Source organism: Xiphophorus couchianus, unplaced genomic scaffold (genome assembly GCF_001444195.1).
Source record: "Xiphophorus couchianus unplaced genomic scaffold, X_couchianus-1.0 Scaffold1000102, whole genome shotgun sequence".
NCBI classification, from domain to species: domain Eukaryota; kingdom Metazoa; phylum Chordata; class Actinopteri; order Cyprinodontiformes; family Poeciliidae; genus Xiphophorus; species Xiphophorus couchianus.
Genome location: NW_020963015.1, coordinates 986,959 through 1,004,100, shown reverse-complemented (window position 1 = coordinate 1,004,100; position 17,142 = coordinate 986,959). Strand labels below are relative to the sequence as shown.

The 17,142-nt window shown below is 45.3% G+C and overlaps 1 protein-coding gene across 1 annotated transcript in view; it reads left to right on the top strand.

The window, feature by feature from the left end:
• Window positions 1–17,142, top strand: part of LOC114141412 (zinc finger protein 774-like) — a 28,888-nt gene that overhangs the window by 2,636 nt on the left and 9,110 nt on the right. The window contains exon 2 of the mRNA XM_028011957.1: window positions 2,165–2,386. Within this exon, the coding sequence (XP_027867758.1) occupies window positions 2,215–2,386 (172 nt within the window). The 5' untranslated portion in view covers window positions 2,165–2,214. The remainder of the gene's footprint in view (window positions 1–2,164; window positions 2,387–17,142) is intronic.

The window sequence follows — 17,142 nt, the reverse complement described above, 5'->3', positions numbered from 1 at the left end:
CTGTGGAAAGGGTTTCATTCAAAGTTATCAGTGTACTGTTCACATGAGAACTCACACAGGAGAAAGACCTTACTTGTGTCAGACGTGTGGAAAAAGTTTTATCCAAAAAAATAACTTAGTTACTCACATGAGAATTCACTCAGGTGGGGCACACCATCCATGTGACATTTGTGGGAAAGATTTTTCTCGCAACGATCTGTTAGCCTGTCACATGAGCACTCACACAGGAATGAAACCTTTCCCATGTCAGACCTGCAAAAAGACTTTTAGTCGGAAAATTTATTTAACTCGTCACCTGAGAACGCACACAGGTGAGAAACCATTTGAGTGTCAGATCTGTGGGAAAGCTTTTATCCAAAAAGATAATTTAATTACTCACACAAGAACTCACACAGGTGAGAAGCCGTACTCTTGTGAGACGTGTGGAAAAAGGTTCAGTGACAGGAGTAATTTAAAGCATCACATGAGAACTCACACCGGGGAGAGGCCTTTCTCGTGTCACATCTGCGGGAAACGTTTTGTTCAGAAGAATAACGTAGTAACTCACATGAAGGTTCACACAGGTGAGAAACGTTTCCCCTGTGAAGTCTGTGGTGTGTGTTTCTCTCGCAGTGCTAATCTGACTCGTCACATGGCCACTCACTCAGAGGAGAAACCTTTCTCATGTCAGCCATCTGGATGAGGCTTCAGCCAGGTTTGTAATTTCAAATTCAATGTTGGTGTTCATAAATGCTGGGAGACGTAATTTATTTGCTCTGATAACAATGAAATAGTTGAGAAGTTAAAGTTCGGGAACTGAAGATCCTAAAACTCCAGTGTTAAAGGTGAATGTACTTAACCAATGTATTTATGTTTCAATATGGAATTAAATGGCAATAAAATTGTTCATCTGGCATTTTCCACATTGAAAATACAAATAAAGAAAAAGATGAAATACACAAACCATGTAAAAAGTGAAATAATATACAGAATATAATTATAACTGCATGTCAACATTTCAGCACCTTGTGAGAAATGTTTAGGGTTTGAGTTTACACGACAGGTTTCATTTCTAGAAACTTTCACTCTGGAGACAAACTTTCACATGTTTTTGTATTTAAATCCAGAACATTGTTACCGAGGAAACAAGAGGCCAAAACATAACATAAAATTAGTGTTTTGCTGTGAGGTCATTTTTTGTTGACTTTTCCCTGTGAACTTCAGAGGTCAGACTTATTACTGAAGTTTTGGTCAAGTGAAAGGCAGTTTTAGGATTTCACAGTAAATTGTCATTTTTATGAAATGACAATTTAAATTGTCATTTAAATGACAATTTACTGTCATTCATCGATGTTTATTTCTTAAAACCTATTAAACATATTAACACTGGTCCGATTAAAAAAACTAGTAATGCTGGTTGTCAAAACTGGATTCTTAGACATAATTGACATTAAAAAAATTTTATTCATTTGTGTCAGTTGCTATAAATGGACCTTTTCTGAATCACAACACCCAGATCAGAATATCCAGACATGGAAACCAGAACTTTTCTCAGTGATTTCTAGATGTGGATCAATTTTAGAGAGACGATGTTTAATTTCATGAAGTTTCCACAACAAATCAGGTTTTTATCATGAACTATAACAATAAATCAACCTGAAAACAGAATACACTTGTCACAGTTTCTTGGTATGTTGTGTCACAACAAACACAACACATTTATTATTATGCCATTAATGAAGCAACCATTTGTAATGAGTCTCAGAAGAACCGGATCTCTATTCTGTTGTCATTATGAAGCATGGAGTTCAAATGGACGTGTCTGAGTTTGATGGTTCTATTTTAGCAACGAGTTAAAAGTGAAATAACTTTAAATACTTTGCTATGGTACTGTATATAATTTTGTATCTAACATTAAAAATTATAACTTATGATGTGATGAGATAAAAATATGACAAAAGATAGTTTAGGTTTTATAGAAATAACTTTAAACCAGGTTTAGCTCTTTGAGTTTGATTCTGGATTTCAGGAAATCTTTAACAAAATATTTCTGTATTTATTTCTGTTTTCTTTTGACGTTCACATGTTTGAGCTTCACTTCCGTCCAGCAGGTGGCAGCAGCAGGCTGCATTTTACCGCCGCTAAAACAGGAAGCAGTTGCGTCGGTAGCTTCCGGTTAGCTCAGTTAGCTCGTGTGTCGCTGTGTCCAGGAGGTTCTGGTTCTGTTCAGCAACAATGTGTTCCGTTGAGCCTCTGAGAGAGTTTATCAGAGAGAGACTAACTGCTGCTGCTGAAGAAATCTTCACCCAGCTGGAAAAAACCATCGTCCAGTACGAGGAGGAGATCGACCGGCAGCGGAGACTGCTGGACCTCACCTGGAGACCCCGGGTCAGCTTACAGCGAGCAGGTTCGGAGCCGAGCGGTACCGGTGTTATAGATTAACTGGTGGCTAAATTAACTGGTTGAAACCTTTGCGCACCGCAGATGTTTCTAAATTGTAGGTGGCTGTGTTGATGCCTGTTGAAAAATGCTACTTGTGTGACAAAACCGTTAGCAAAACTTTACTATAAATCCTGTTTGAAGCAAATATGTTTAATGTTAAATGTGAAAATTATGTTTCAAAACAAGTTTCTACAGAGCAGAGTTCAGTTCGCCTCGAAAACACCGAATTGGAGCAAAAGCAGATCAATCCCATTCACATTCAGGTTGACCAGAATCAATTAATTTCACCTCATTAACAGCCTCAATGTAAACCAAGTGGAAAGTTTCTGCTTTTTGTAACCAGCACTGATCAGAAAAACATTCAAATTGATTCTCTAGTTCCTGTAATGTGATTTATTAACACTTGTAGCCCAGTGAGTGTTTCTGGCTCTGATCCTGAAATGCAGCCTCACTGTTTCTGAACTTTATTCATGTTTTTAGTGACATTACACACAGGAAGTGTTGCTGAACAATGAGTTTGGTGTCATCATATTTAATACAGTTTAAATCACATACCTGATGGTGTTGCTTGTGGTGTTTAAATGTCCAAATAGAGAGAAATATAAAGTAATAAGTTATACTGCAATAAAATCTCATCTAAGTGATATAAAGTTAACAGCCAATGTTGTAGTTGGTGGTGATATAAAAATGGACAAAACAAAATTATAATAATAAATGTTCCTACATTATACTGTCAGATACCAACAGATTATGATCCATATCTACAGTATTTATCTGTGTTCTCTACTGGGAACCAGTTTGCAAGCTGGAGACCAGGAGAAACAAACTTAAAAACAAAACGAAGCTCATTAAAATTAACTAGTGACAGTCAGACGGGGTCCTCAACGCAGATGTTTGTAAAAAATCAGGTGGCTGTGTCATTTCCTGATCAAAACGTGTCAAACGTAAATAAACGGATTAGAAAATGTCTCTTTCTCTATGATCTCTTCAGAACAATCATAATTCTCTGTATGTGAAGGAATATTGAAGAATATATTGAAATATCACCAAAATATACCAGACTTCAGGAGGAGACTGAGCTAAACTGTAAGAATTTGTAATATCACCAGAATTTAGAGAACTGATGATTATTTTATATTTTCTCGGTCTTATATTGACTGACATGTTCTGCAAACATGTCAATAAATGTAAACAGTTCTGATATCATGCAAACTAATTCTTTGCTCATTTAATAGAAGCCACTTTATTTCGTTTGCACCTTAACTGGGCTGCAGACACAAAGCTGAGTAATTTAGTAATTTCACAAAATCCTTACAGTTAAAAGTTTGTCTGGCAAACCTGTTAAACGATGTTACCTCCAAAACGTTGGCAGCAAGTGAATATTATTTTTTAGACAGTAAAATAAACTGGTCCAAAACTTAAATTAGACCACAGCGTTAACTGAACTGGTACCAGCGGTCCCTGAGCTCCGACAGCGATGTTTTACCCACTAAACTATGTCAGCCGATGGAAGTCCAATAATCCCACCTGTTATTGATTCTGATTCGTGCTTTAAGAAGCAAACCTGGATTAACTGGTGACACTTTCAGGATCTCAGTTTGAATGAAGATTTTAACCCATTTCTGATGTAAAAGTAAATAAGACAATAGTTTTTTCAGCGTTGTCTCTTATAGTTGAGTATTAGGGTCACCTGATGAAAAGAATAAAGATGTTTAGTTAAATTAGGCCCTGCGACAGACTGGCGACCTGTCCAGGGTGAACCCCGCCTCTCGCCCGGAACGTAGCTGGAGAGGCACCGGAACCTCCCGACCCATTAGGGACAAAGGTGAACAGAAAATGGATGGATGGTTAAATTACAAGAAAAAATATCAACAACAAAGAAGAAATGACACTGCCACATAGATCTGCCATGTCTTCTGTAAATGAACTAGAAAATAAACTACAACATGTTACAAAATCAGTGTTTAAAAAGATTTCGCTATAGTTTCTGTGGATATCTAATTGAAATATCATACAATATGAGGGAGATGTGAAAACAAAAAACCAATCAATCAATCAAATGTTATTTGTATAGCACATTTCAGCAGCAGGCATTTCAAAGAGCTTTACATCATAACAAACACAGAAACACAAAGCAGCATAGAATCAATAATCAAAAACATTAAGTCAGGTTCCATCAATAAATTTGTAATTGATCACGTTTCAAATAAACAGGTGGGTTTTTAGTGGAGTTTCATCCATAAAGGTTTACCTGTTACACTCCTACTGTGTTATATGGAACAACATTCCTGCTGCTATTTTTATTCACAATCACACAGTTTAAAACGATGTAAACAGCATTTTAATGGGCTTCTGGCACGAGGCTCCTCTTCACAGAATTTCGCTCTGGGACGCCGCCGTCCCTCACGGATTTTTGTGCAATTCTATGGTACCTGTTAGTGTCTAGAATTTACAGGGTTTCCGTTACAGTGACCCTCAGTCACTCGCCGTTTTTCTCCCTGCACGGCCCTCCGTACACCTCTCACGGGATTTCGAGCAGTCAATCTTTTTAAACATTTTATTTTTAATCCCACGGCTCTTCAACATTTATGTCGGCTTTCAGAGATTAATCTTTGCTTTCAGATCTGTTTATGGCATCTTTTGATCTTCCTTTGACGAGTTTCAACCTCTGAAGCAACACAGAAATCAGGACAAGTTCTGTGTAATTTACCTGTTTTGGTGATTTTTCAGATTAATAAAAAAAAAAAAAGCAACATACCATGTTAGACCAATAAAAGTCTTTCTAATTAAATAAATACACAGCTCCGCCTAGAGGCCACTGCTGAGATGTCCTGGACTGATGTTTGACGGTGCATCAGAAAAAAATATGACTATTTTTATTGAAGAGGTATTATTAATTATTATTAGTATTGGTATTTATTATGTATATAATAATACCTGCTGGTCAAATTGTCTCTGTTCTAAATGCTTGTGGACTCTCACCAAATGAAGCGGTTCTGGTCACACAAAAGGCTGGAAGTTGTTTTTCCTGCAGCTGCATGAGAACCAAACAGTTTCTGGGTTTGGATCCTGATCCTGGAGGAAACAGTTTCACTGCTCCGTCTTGTTCACAATATATGATATATGAATATATCACTAAATAAACCTGATTCAGTGATTTCTCCCAGCAGTGCTTGCTAATTGATTTTTGTCCACAACCATATATTGTCCGTTATCCTGCAATAGCTAGCCCCTCCCACTTCATCACAACCCCCCGGGGCTGACTACTGACCAGTTCTCTGTCTAACAGGTCCGGAAAATCTCTAAGACCTGGGTATTACCCTAAAAGAGATCTATAAGAGATAATCTATTTAAACTGGTGTCGAAAGCGATTCATCTAGCTCTAACTACCTCCAATCCAGAAGTTACGACCCTTTTCAGTTAAGAAACAGTCAGCTGAGTAGCCCTCACAGCTGCGTAATTCCAATAACCACTCCTGTTAACGGTAGCTCGCTTTCTAAAATATAACTTGCTCTTGGAACCGGCTAGATTAAATTTAGTGACTTGGATGTAAGTCCCTGGGTCATTATTTTACTCTCGCCAAAGGAAATTATGAAGCCTCCTTTTTCACTAGAACCATGTACCTTAGTTTTACCTTTATTAAAAGAACTGGAAAATGATTAAATGACTCAATTAATTCCAATGTCCACCAACCTCATTAGAATTTTAGAGTAAGAATTTATTAAGCAAGCTTAAGCAGGGATATGTGACATACAAATCAATAATCAATTGTATATACGTCAAGAGCAGTGTAATAAGATCAACATGTACAATCATACCCTCCTGTCTCTTTCCCTAACCTATGTCGCAGATTCTGAGATAGCTTTTTAGGAAGCGAGTTCGACTCATACCCAGTTGGTGGTGGATCTTTGGCAACAGGAACGTCCGAAAACCTTGGTCTGAGTCTTTATCCTTTGTGTGAAAAAATCCTCTTTAGAATAGAAGCAAAGTAGAGAGGGTTCAATTGCTTTTGAAAACCCAACGCTTTTATCCCTCCGGGACCTTTGTCCTTTCTCCAAGTCTGTTGCAATGTTTGGGTTGAGGTAAGACCGATGATCGAATCAGGAACCCAGGTTGGACGATTGGAACTTGTCTCCCTTTGGCGGCAAGAAGCTTCAGCTTTCCCCGTGGCTCCAGGGTGTGGTCTGCTGTTGTTTCCTCGATCTGCTTCTTCTGTTAGCTCTACTTCGGTGCCGCAGACAAAGAACAAGAACTTCTCCTTTTCCGTCTGCTTATATACAGTTCTCTGCCATATATGTGTATGGGGAGTGTTAGTTTACGTGGTTTCGGCCCCTCCTGTCTGCTGGCTGGGATGGAAAGTACCGTCCTTTCCTCAGCGTGTTGTTCTTAGCCAACCATACCGCCCCACCCATCCTGTGCGTCTGGCCATCTGTTCAGAACTGCTTGCGACAGCAGGAACTCACAAGTTCCCCTTCTCCTTTTAACATTAAAAACTATATGCTTTTCTCTGATTAACTTTCAAACACAGTCAAATATTAAAAACTATGTGCTGATTTCCTTTAAGCATTAATCATAAGCATTAATCACCTCTTTCACTTATTATAAATCATCAAACCTTAATCATTTCATTGTTATCATGTTATTACAGATCATGATTCGTACACTTCAGAATCATTCAGTGATTACTTACATACAGTCATTTTACCTATTGTATTCATCCATGTTCAACTTAATCATTATCAAAACACTCAATCATTATAAATCAAAACACAAGATTGCTTTATTTCCTTCAGGCCTTCATGCACCTTTTTCTGTGTGTACCTGGATAGATCTCAAACCTCATACCAGTTTTCTTGACACCCCCTCCTTGAGATCGGACGGTGCATCGCAGAAAACACAAAGTCCGAAGTCAAAAGAGGTCAAGTCCATCACCGCAATCAGCAGTCAAGATGTCCTGTTCGTAGCAGGCAACCGGAGATGAAGATGGTGTCCAGGTATCCACAACCTCATACTCCGTCAGATTGGACGGCGGAGAAATCCAGCACTCGGCGTCCAACTGTGGAGGAAGTGGAGATCCTGCTGATCCGGGTGGGCTAATGTCCTCCAGGGAAGACTGCAGAAGCGAAGACAGATCCATCTCAGAGCCTGGCAGTGTCGGTGGGTTGTTACAGTATCCCTCCAACTCAGTCAGTAGATCCTGAAAATCCATATCGGTTGAAGGCGGATCTGGTGAAGGAGATGACACGAAGAGGGTGTCTTCTGTCTGGCACGCTTGGTGAGATGAACTGAGAATCTCAGTTTGGGTACCTTTTCTGTTAGTCGCACTGCTGGTTTGGCATCCGACATCGATAAACATATCCGGCGACATGGGACACGCTGGTGGAAGGTACTCGCCTACTGCCACAACTCGTCCATCGAGAAGGTGTAGAGTTGGCAGGCATTGTCGAGTAAGCTGGTGTTCCCATAACTTCTGAATCACGGGCAGCAGAAGTCCCGTATGCATTGGAGATGTTGTAAGGTCGTCGTCTTCTTGGCCAAAGGCAGAGGTCCACACAATTTTGTGCACCCGTTCCAGGGATCGAGAAGTGGAGGCCGCTATGTAAGGCAAATCTCTTTGCCCTGTGGCGCAGAGAATTGCCGTTACATCGGTGATACGGCTGCTCACGCAACGGTGACACCAGCGGGAGGACGATGCAACCCATATGAATCCATAGGACTCTGCGGCGATCCCACATCCCACACAGCAGGTTGGTGCCTGAGAAGAAACAGCAACCTAGGTAACTTCACGATTAGGGGTTTCGGATTAACAATAACACAACGAATAGCGAAAGCAGAGAGTGTAGCTGGTTTAAGCTCGTGTGCCTGCTTGGGCTGCCAGCCAGGGAGAATTAATCACAGGAACCGGAATGTCGTGATCTGGAGCCGGTTCGCCCCAATCATAGACATGAGCGGAATCATGGAATATTGCAGCATAGGTCATCATCCATACAACGATGGCTAGGTCTGAGGTTTCCTGAAGCCAGTAGAGGACCACCAAGATCCCCCAAACCGTTGCCCAAAGAGCCAGAACCATCCACTTTTGTAGCCATATGCGCCTGCCCCGACCTTTGATGGACAAGGCTTGGCGCGCTAAGTAGACGAGGATAGATACTGTGAAGAGCCCTTCTAGAATAGCTGTGAGGATCTTAAGTGGGGCGGTTCGAGTGGCTTGACGACCCCCAAGGACCAACTCCAGTATGAGGGCTGTGGTATCGGTGACGAGCCATAGGCAGACCACAACGCCCCTGCGCCAGTTGATGCGGGTACGGCCCATCAGGTAACAAGCGAAGAGGGATGAAGCTAACCCCCATTTCTGGAGGATGATGGGTCGTAGGATAAGCTTGACATATCCTTGTAGCGCAACGAAGATCCTCATAGGATCTCCCCTGGGCCAGGAACCAGTGTGGCAGTAGAGTACCCAGGCCAGGGTAACCCCTAAGTGCTCAAAGGTACTCACTTGAAGTGGTGCAAAAAGTGAGTTGGGGTTTGATGAGTTGGCTGAAAAGTTGGATGCCATGATGTCCGATGGTGGTTCTTTTGGTTCCGGTGTTGTCGGCAGCTGCAGCGAGGATTGAATGGCTCGCAGGCACATGGCAGCTCTCTTTTATGCAGAAGCAGACTCCTCCTTCGGGGTGAGGGGCTGGTACTCCCTCTTCTTGCAACGACAAAGTGCTTTCAGCCACACCTCCAGGACGACTTTGCCGACGATTAAAGCCACGGCCACTCCCAGTAGGCCCAGGATGTATGGCCACAGCATACTCAGCGCACTTAGCAGCCATTGCTCAACAATGTGGAGGCCCCCTTCCACCACACTAGCAGCCTCTTCGACAACCTCGGTGATTGCGGTCACGATGGTTGCTCCCATAGTTTCATACCAGAAACAGTCGTGTTGGTCCGCTCCTTCGCCACATTTCTGCCAAATCTCCTTAGAGATTGTGCAGGTGAGGTTGGAATACAAAAGATTAGGTCCAATCCAGTCAAACCCGGGGTCTACTTTCCCATCACATATACTCTTTCGGAAAGCATGTCCTTCGGCGATGGCTATAAGGGGGTTTGGGATGAAGGGAACTGGCAGACCCAGAATACTCTTGCGCTTCTGGAGGTGGTAACCTAGGATTGCGTCGGTACAGGTCTTTCCGCTCACAATAGCCCTCCGCCATGTGCCATTGATTTTGCGCCAAGTAACTTCTGAAGAGTGAGTGTCATACTCATCTGCATAGTGCTGTGCGCAGTAGCGTTCCCAACCTCGAACCGTTTGGCAGGGTCTTCTAGCCAAACCAATCACGCATTCGGGGATGTTTCTAGTGTTATTTTTACAAGTCATGCGCCAAGGTCTTGGGTTTACGTAGTTTTCAGGTCTCCAAAAAACCCCAGGCCAAATCATGCGGTCCTTAGAATAAACTGTGGCGAGGTACTGGTACTTGATCCAATAATTGGTAGACTCACGGAGACAGGGTATAACCCAGGCTTGAAGTTCTTTTTGCTGAAGTCCCCACCATTCCCAGTCCCAATTCCGAGAATAATCCTCATACCAGGCCCGTAAAGCCCATTTAGCGGTCGGAAGGACGTCAGGACTAGGACAGTGATACCTCCAGGTGGAATAGAAGGTCTTGCTAGTTTGTACGAGGTCACATCGTGGTGACGAGTGGGTTTTCACCCAGCAAGTGTTATTAAGGCTGTCAAAAATACTGCGCGCAACACATTTGTCAATCTTTGCAAAGTCGCCTTTAGGAGCGCTCAGAAGGTCATCAGGAGTTGGAAGGGGTTGTGTACGTAAATTGGCAATGTGAAAGTCCTCTAACCCAGCAAGAGAGCGAATCGCTCCCTCTGGGAAGTCTCCCTCAAAGAACGTTTGGTCTTTGGCTATGTACGTCCATGGGAATGTGTTATTTAGCCAGGTTTCAATTTCTGTCCGTATTGATCGTACAGAGTGCCAGAAATCCGACCGGTATTCTTCTACAGCTGTAACAATGTAATTTTGGCCCTTACATTGGACGAACTTATTCCAGAGGCAGGCATTTAACCACCTAAAGTGGTTCCTATAACAATATTGCTGGTCAGATTGGTATATAAACCGTGTTGGACCTTGTCGAATCAGGAAGGCCGTAATGTTAGTCAAACTTTCGTTGGGGGGCGGCCTCGTTGCCCAATCGAGAAAGTCGTTTCGGGAGGTGCTGTTAACCCGCGATCGCTCTGTGATGTTGACATCCTCTCTGCAATTTAGGTGATAGTCACCCCAAAACTCCCCTCGTGGGAGCCAGGCCCGACAGCCTGAGGACCTGTGCGGGGCCGGGTATACTACTTCGGTATCCCAGTACCCCTGATTCGGCAACAGTATTAGTGATCGACAAGCCATGTTGCAATGCCATTCTGGAAATCCTTGATCCGGATGAATCCAGTTACACCTGACGGTCCGTCGTTCTTTGCGCTGTAGGACCCGTATCCAGCAGAGCGCTCCGGTGTCGAGGAAGTCATAGGCGTAGATCTCCCAGGTCCGATTCAGGAGGTCGTCTAGGGAGGAGTCGTTCAGTTTGTAGGCTCGGTTTTCCACATACTTTTTGCCATTTTCTTTGGCGAATAATCCGGTGCGATTCTGGGCAGAAGTTTCGTTGTCCCATGGCACAAAAATAGCCGTGGTGCTTGTATTCCAGCAGTTGAAGGTGGCATACTTGGAATGTCCATAAGTGACCTTTGTATGCGTAAGGTACCATGGTCCAACTCCGATGAAGTAGAAGATCGTAGCGAGAACAGCAGCAGCAAATAGCAGAGCAAGAAGCGTCAGCAGCCCTTTCAGGCAAAGGGATTTTCCTGTTATCGTAGTCGTTTTCCGTAGCAAAGGTTTGTTAGAGGTGTCCGAGTCGTCGTCAGTGTCAGTAGAGCTGTCCGAATCCGATGTTGAGTCCAGATAACCCTGGTCTGTAGGCCTGCGCCTCATGCAGATGGCATCCATCCTGGCCAGATTAGTGATTCTCTGGGATCCGGTGCATCAGGCGTTGTACAAATTTTTCTTAAAGCCTTGATGCAGCCTTGGTGAGCAGGGTTCTTCGCAACCCGTCTGGTGGCTCTTCTCTGTTGCAAGGCTGTAAATATAGGAGAGGGGTAGGGTAAGTCAGGCTCCAACCCCCTCCACACCCACTTCCAGTGGAACACCCTCCAATAGTCCGGCCGAGGAAACGGGCCTTGGGCGGTGCCGTTTTTCAGCGCTTGGTCATACCAAGATTCATGATGGTACCCTATTGGGGCGGGAACGGAGATGTAGGTGTACAAAGGTTGCCCATGCAAAGTTAGTCTGGTGCGATACCCCCAGGTTGACGGGGTAAAAATCCTCTGGTGTGGTGGATTGGGGTAGACCCTATCTATTTCCAATTTCAATGGAAGCCTGGTGTTATTAAATATATAACATCCTGGATTCATTTCCCTCTTTACTATGGTTTTTGCCATACTTGGTGATGTGGTCCAAATAATCATGTCATTAAGTGAAATTTCACAATACAGTCCTTGCAGTGGTTCAAGGTAATGGGGACCCCACCTTATCCGTAGTTCGATCCCCTGTACCCTGTGATACACTGTATTAAAAGTCCATGGCAGAGATCTTGGGCACATAGGTGAAATTGATGCATAATGGACCGTGTTATTGGACCCTCGTCCTTGCCAAGCAGGCGGTGCGGTAGGGATGAATAAATGTGGCTTCGTTGGAGGGGGTGGCGTGTACTCTTCACTTTCCCCCACCTGTTTTGTATACTGGAAATTAGTGGGTCGAAGATATATGAGATACTTGAGAAAATATGCTTCGGTGAGCGGATTGGAAGGAGTGAAATCTTCTCTCGGCATATCAAGTAGTATAGAGGTAGTAGGGAGTCTTAGAAACGGACCTTTATCTGATAGTCCCGACGAGACTCCAACTCCTACTTTGAACATTTTAGTTACAAAAACCCTTGTACCTTTCCGTCTTGTGAGTTTCGACTGACGTTGGGACTTGGCGACTCGTTTTCCCCCTTCCGGTTTATCCGTTAGTCTTGGTTCTTCTTCCTCCATGGAAATGCTGAAGCGAGCTTCTGCCAGGCGTGGGTCTTGGGTTTCTTCTTAGGAGGCTCCGGTTCGGTGTAGGACACGGTGGCGTAATTCTGCTCGTCTGGCACCACTTTGATGGCTGCTCCGACGGAGTAGATTCCTTTAAAGGGGACGGTGATCATGCGCACTGACAGCTGAATCTGGCAGGAGGTGCTAGGATCGGAGGGCGTACCCGCTCTATGGGCCACGCCTCCCGGGTGTTGCAAAACTCCATCCCGAAACTGGGACTCCGCTGTTATCCAGTACAGGCAAGACTTTTCCTTAGGTCTTACCGCATTGCTGCCCCACCCGTCCACCTCAGTGGTGTAGTAATACATATCTGAGCAGCGTACCCCATCTTCCCTTGGCACGTCCGGTAAATCCACCACAGGAATTGTGCAGTCATTGATGACTTCCAAAATCAGATGCGCCCATGTGGTCAGCTCCCAGGGGCCTGTCCAACCCCCATTAACGGCTTGGTCTCTGGTGTCATCTGGGAGTGCACTTAGCCCCTCAGCTGATGGTTGGTACGCGTGAGGCCGATGTACCCGGAAGATCACAGGGGAGTGGCTGGTGTTCAATGGTGGAAATGACAGGGATGTTCCGGCAGCTTCATACGGCCAGGCAGCATGAACAGAATCCCACAGGACATCATGGGGCCCTTCTTCCCTCCTCCACACCCATGGATCCGCTTCTTCTGGGGTGTTTGGGGGAGCTGAAGGTCCTGGTAATATTATCGGTATGGGGCTCCCGTGATTTGGTTGTACTTGTCCATATGTTCTGTAATATCGCAGCGAGCTGTAAAACCTCGTCACCTGCCATCCCTCAGCCTGACCTGTCAAAGTCAGTTCTCCTCTCCCCAGCTGGTCTTCGCAAGTAGAACAGTGATGGAGATCGTCCCCATCCCAGACGCAATAACAGCTTTTTGGTTCTTCATTCTGCCAGCTCCATTGGGTCTCCAACTGAAGTCGGGGCAGGTAACCTACCCGGCAGTTCCCACAGATGGTGTTGTTCAAAACCGTAACCGGAGAGACGCGGAGATGTTGTAGTATCTCTGCGGTGGCTCCTTGTTGCCTGGGTTTCTCACGGCCCGGTCCCTCCCAGGTGATGGGGAGTGGGTTGTTTACTAAACAAACCGGACAGCGACTTTTAGCTCTTGCCCATATCAGCATCTCTCGCTCCTCTGACAGGACTCCCTTTTTAGCCCAATCCAATTTCTTCAGGGCTCGTTCTGCCCAAATCCCTGAAGGTGTTCTTCTAATTATAACCTCCCCTTTCACGGTGGCCAGTCCGATATAGGGTGGAATGGTACATGATTCACTGGCCATTTCACCGGCTTCTGTTTCACTTTAGTCAGGAACTGGCTTGAGCTGCTCAACTCCTTGAATCCCTTTTCTTTTCAGCAATACTGTGTTCCTATCCAGTACTTGCTTGACGATGTCAGTGGTCTCAAACTTGGGTTTTACTGCTGCATTTACAGGTTGCTCTCTTGCTTTGACCCACACGCGCTGTCCCTCTCGGAATGGCACTCTGGGCGTCAGCTTCTCCTTTTTGTCGCTGGAGCTCCGCCCCACTTCCTTCGTGGTGAACGGCCGTTGGTTGAGCTCCATTGCAGGGGCAGGCCTCTCGGCTCTGCTTCTGTCGTTCAGGGCCTGCCCTATTTCCACCGCCTGTGTGCTCCAACTGTTGGTGTTAGCATTTTTAGCTATCCAGCTTTTCACTAACCCTATGGCTCGTTCCACCACTCCGTTAGCTTGTGGGGTATAGGGTGGAGAGTAAACTCGCATTACTCCAAACTTCTGACACCATTGGTCAACCTGTGAATTACGGAAATGAGTCCCATTATCCGTGCGCAGCTCTTTCGGGATCCCCAGGGCACTGCATACTTGTTCCAGCATGCCGACAACACTATTGCCGTTTGCTTTCCTGGCTGCTTTTGTAGTTACAAACCCCGACATAGAATCCACCAGCACTAAGAGGTACTTCTCACCTCTTCTTCCTGTTATCCCCATGGGGCCTGCAACATCCATGCAGACTGAACCCCAGGGGACCGTGCTTTTGATGGATAACCCCTCCATCCGCTGCCCTCGGCGACCTGCGTTGTATTGTCCACATACCTCACAGTCCCTTAGCACGCGTTGGACTTGTTTCACTGGGATCCAAAGATCCTGCTCCTCCAGCTCCTTACGGGTAGGTCGTACGCCTGCATGTCCAAGGGCCTCATGCACGCTCCGCACGACCTCAACCACGTACTCTTCTGGGACCTCCCGTCCTCTGGGAGTGCTGTCCCACTTCTCGGTACCGACAAAGACGATCTTTCTTTGCTGGACATAACAGTCCACTTCATCATTCCCACGCCAATGAGCTCCCTCATGCGTGTGTGCTTTTTGATGCTCAACATCTATTTCCAATTGTAGTTTTAGCTCAGCAATCTTTTTCCACAAGTCTCTGTGTGCCACTGGCTTGCCCTTCGCTGTCTCGAAACCATTTTCTTCCCAAATGGCCAAGTCTTCTCTAAGGGCTTGAGCGCAGTAGTAACTGTCGGTTACTAACCTGGCATTCTTGATTTTCCTTTTCACCAGCTCCAGCAATCCTTCCAGTACGGCCGTTACTTCTCCGGCTTGAGCACTACCGGGAGCTTTTCCTTTCTGACGGCATTTTTCCTTGCCGTCTTGCTTCAGAATAAATCCCCAGTATGCCGACTGGTCGGACCCCTTTCTGGATCCATCGGTGTAGATTGTCCATTCCGGTTGTTTTGGCTTCTCAGATGTCTCTGGCGGTTTCTTCTTACTGGTGGGTTGTGCTGGCCCAATCTCAAGCTCCGGGTCCAGCAGGATGTCTTCCCATCTTCCCCACCGTGTGTTAGTTGCTTTAGTACTTTCCACGGTACCTTTTCTTAGATACTTATGAACTTGGCTCTGTGTGATGACTTTAACTGGTTGTCCTTGTGCTAGATCCTTCAGCACACCCCAGTAACGAGCTAACACCGCTAGCTCTTTCTCCTCCTGCGGATATTTCCTCTCAACCGAAGTCAGGGTGTAACTCCACAGGGTAACCAAGCCTCCATTTTCATTACTCACTTTGATTATGGCATCGTCATTCTCACAGCTGATTTCTGCCACCAGTCTTTCTGACAAACTTCTTGGCTCTAGTCTCACAGCTGCTTGAATGGCTTTTCTCAATTCTTCCAAGTTCTGTTGATTCGCTGCTGTCCAAACCCAGGGTCTTTTTCCATCCTTCTCGTCCTCCTCACTCTTTCTCAGGCATTTGTATAAAGGTTTGGCATACTTCTGATAATTGGGTACGTGGTCCCGGACGTAGTTGCATAGTCCTAATATTTTCTGTAAGTCATTCTCTGACTGAGGTGGTTGAATGTTCGTCAGTTTTTCTCTGTACCCATCTGAGAGTCCCAAGTCCGACGTGACCTGGAAGCCCAGATAATTCACTTGGAACTGTCCAAATTGACATTTCTTGAGGTTTAGCTTCAAGCCTGCCTTGGTGAGGTTTTCTACCACTTTTTGTAGTCTTTGTAGGTGTTCTTCTTCTGTGTCATCAGCAATAAAGACATCATCAATGTACACAGTTGCACCTACGTCCCCCAGTACTTCCATCACTGCTGACTGGAACACGTTTGGGGAGTTCTTGTATCCCTGGGGTAACCTTTGCCACACATAGCTCTTGCCTTTGTGGGTGAATGCAGTTTTACCTTGCGATTGTCTGGCGAGGCGTAGAGAGAAAAATCCATTGGCTAGGTCGATGCATGACTTGAACTTCTTGACTCGAAGAGTTTTCAGCGCTCCTTGGGGATTGATTAGACTGGCTCGGTTTGCTATTGTTCTCCGATTCAGGGCCTTGAAGTTGATAACTGGTCTCCAACCCCCTCCAGCCGATTCAGGTTTCTTCACCGCCTGGATGGGGCTGTTGGTGATCGGGTTGAGCTCCTCTCTGATGATTTCCATGGCGCTCAGCTCCTTCACTATCTTGTCCATCTCCTCGACTGCTCCCGGATTCAGCGGGTACTGCTGAACAGGTGGATGAACCCCACCTTCGATGTGATGAACAAACTTTGGACCCAAATCCCCACAATCGTTCTTGAACCGTGCCACTTGCGCTGTAACGATGATCTCACGCAGCTTCTCTTTCCCAGCCGGGGAGAAGTCACTCTCTGCAAGCTTCTGTTCTGTCACCGTTGGTATGTCAATCGGTTTGTACCAGTCCTGCTGCCCGGATCCGGTTTGGGTCGGGCCGACTTTCACCAACCTTGCTTTCAAGCTCGTCAGCCTTCGCTCTAGTCGGCGATGTGTGCCTTTCTTTTTACTGAGTTCATCTAAGTCTTTTACTGTGAGTAGATTGTAAGGACCTTTCACCCATACTACTCCTTTCCATGTCCCGTATGGCATTTCTTCTATTTTTCCATTAGCAAACTGAACCTTCAGGTGTCCTGCTGTTTCTAGGTCTTTGCGGGTCATAGACACCTCTGCTCCGGTGTCCACTAGGTAGGGTACTCCCTCCACTTTGGCGTAGATTTCGTCCCCTTCCCAGTAGGCATTTTCTAAAATGACCCGCGACCTGGACGCCATTACTTTGGTGACCCTCCGGCCCCGGCTTTACGGGACTCACGGAGGGCCGTCC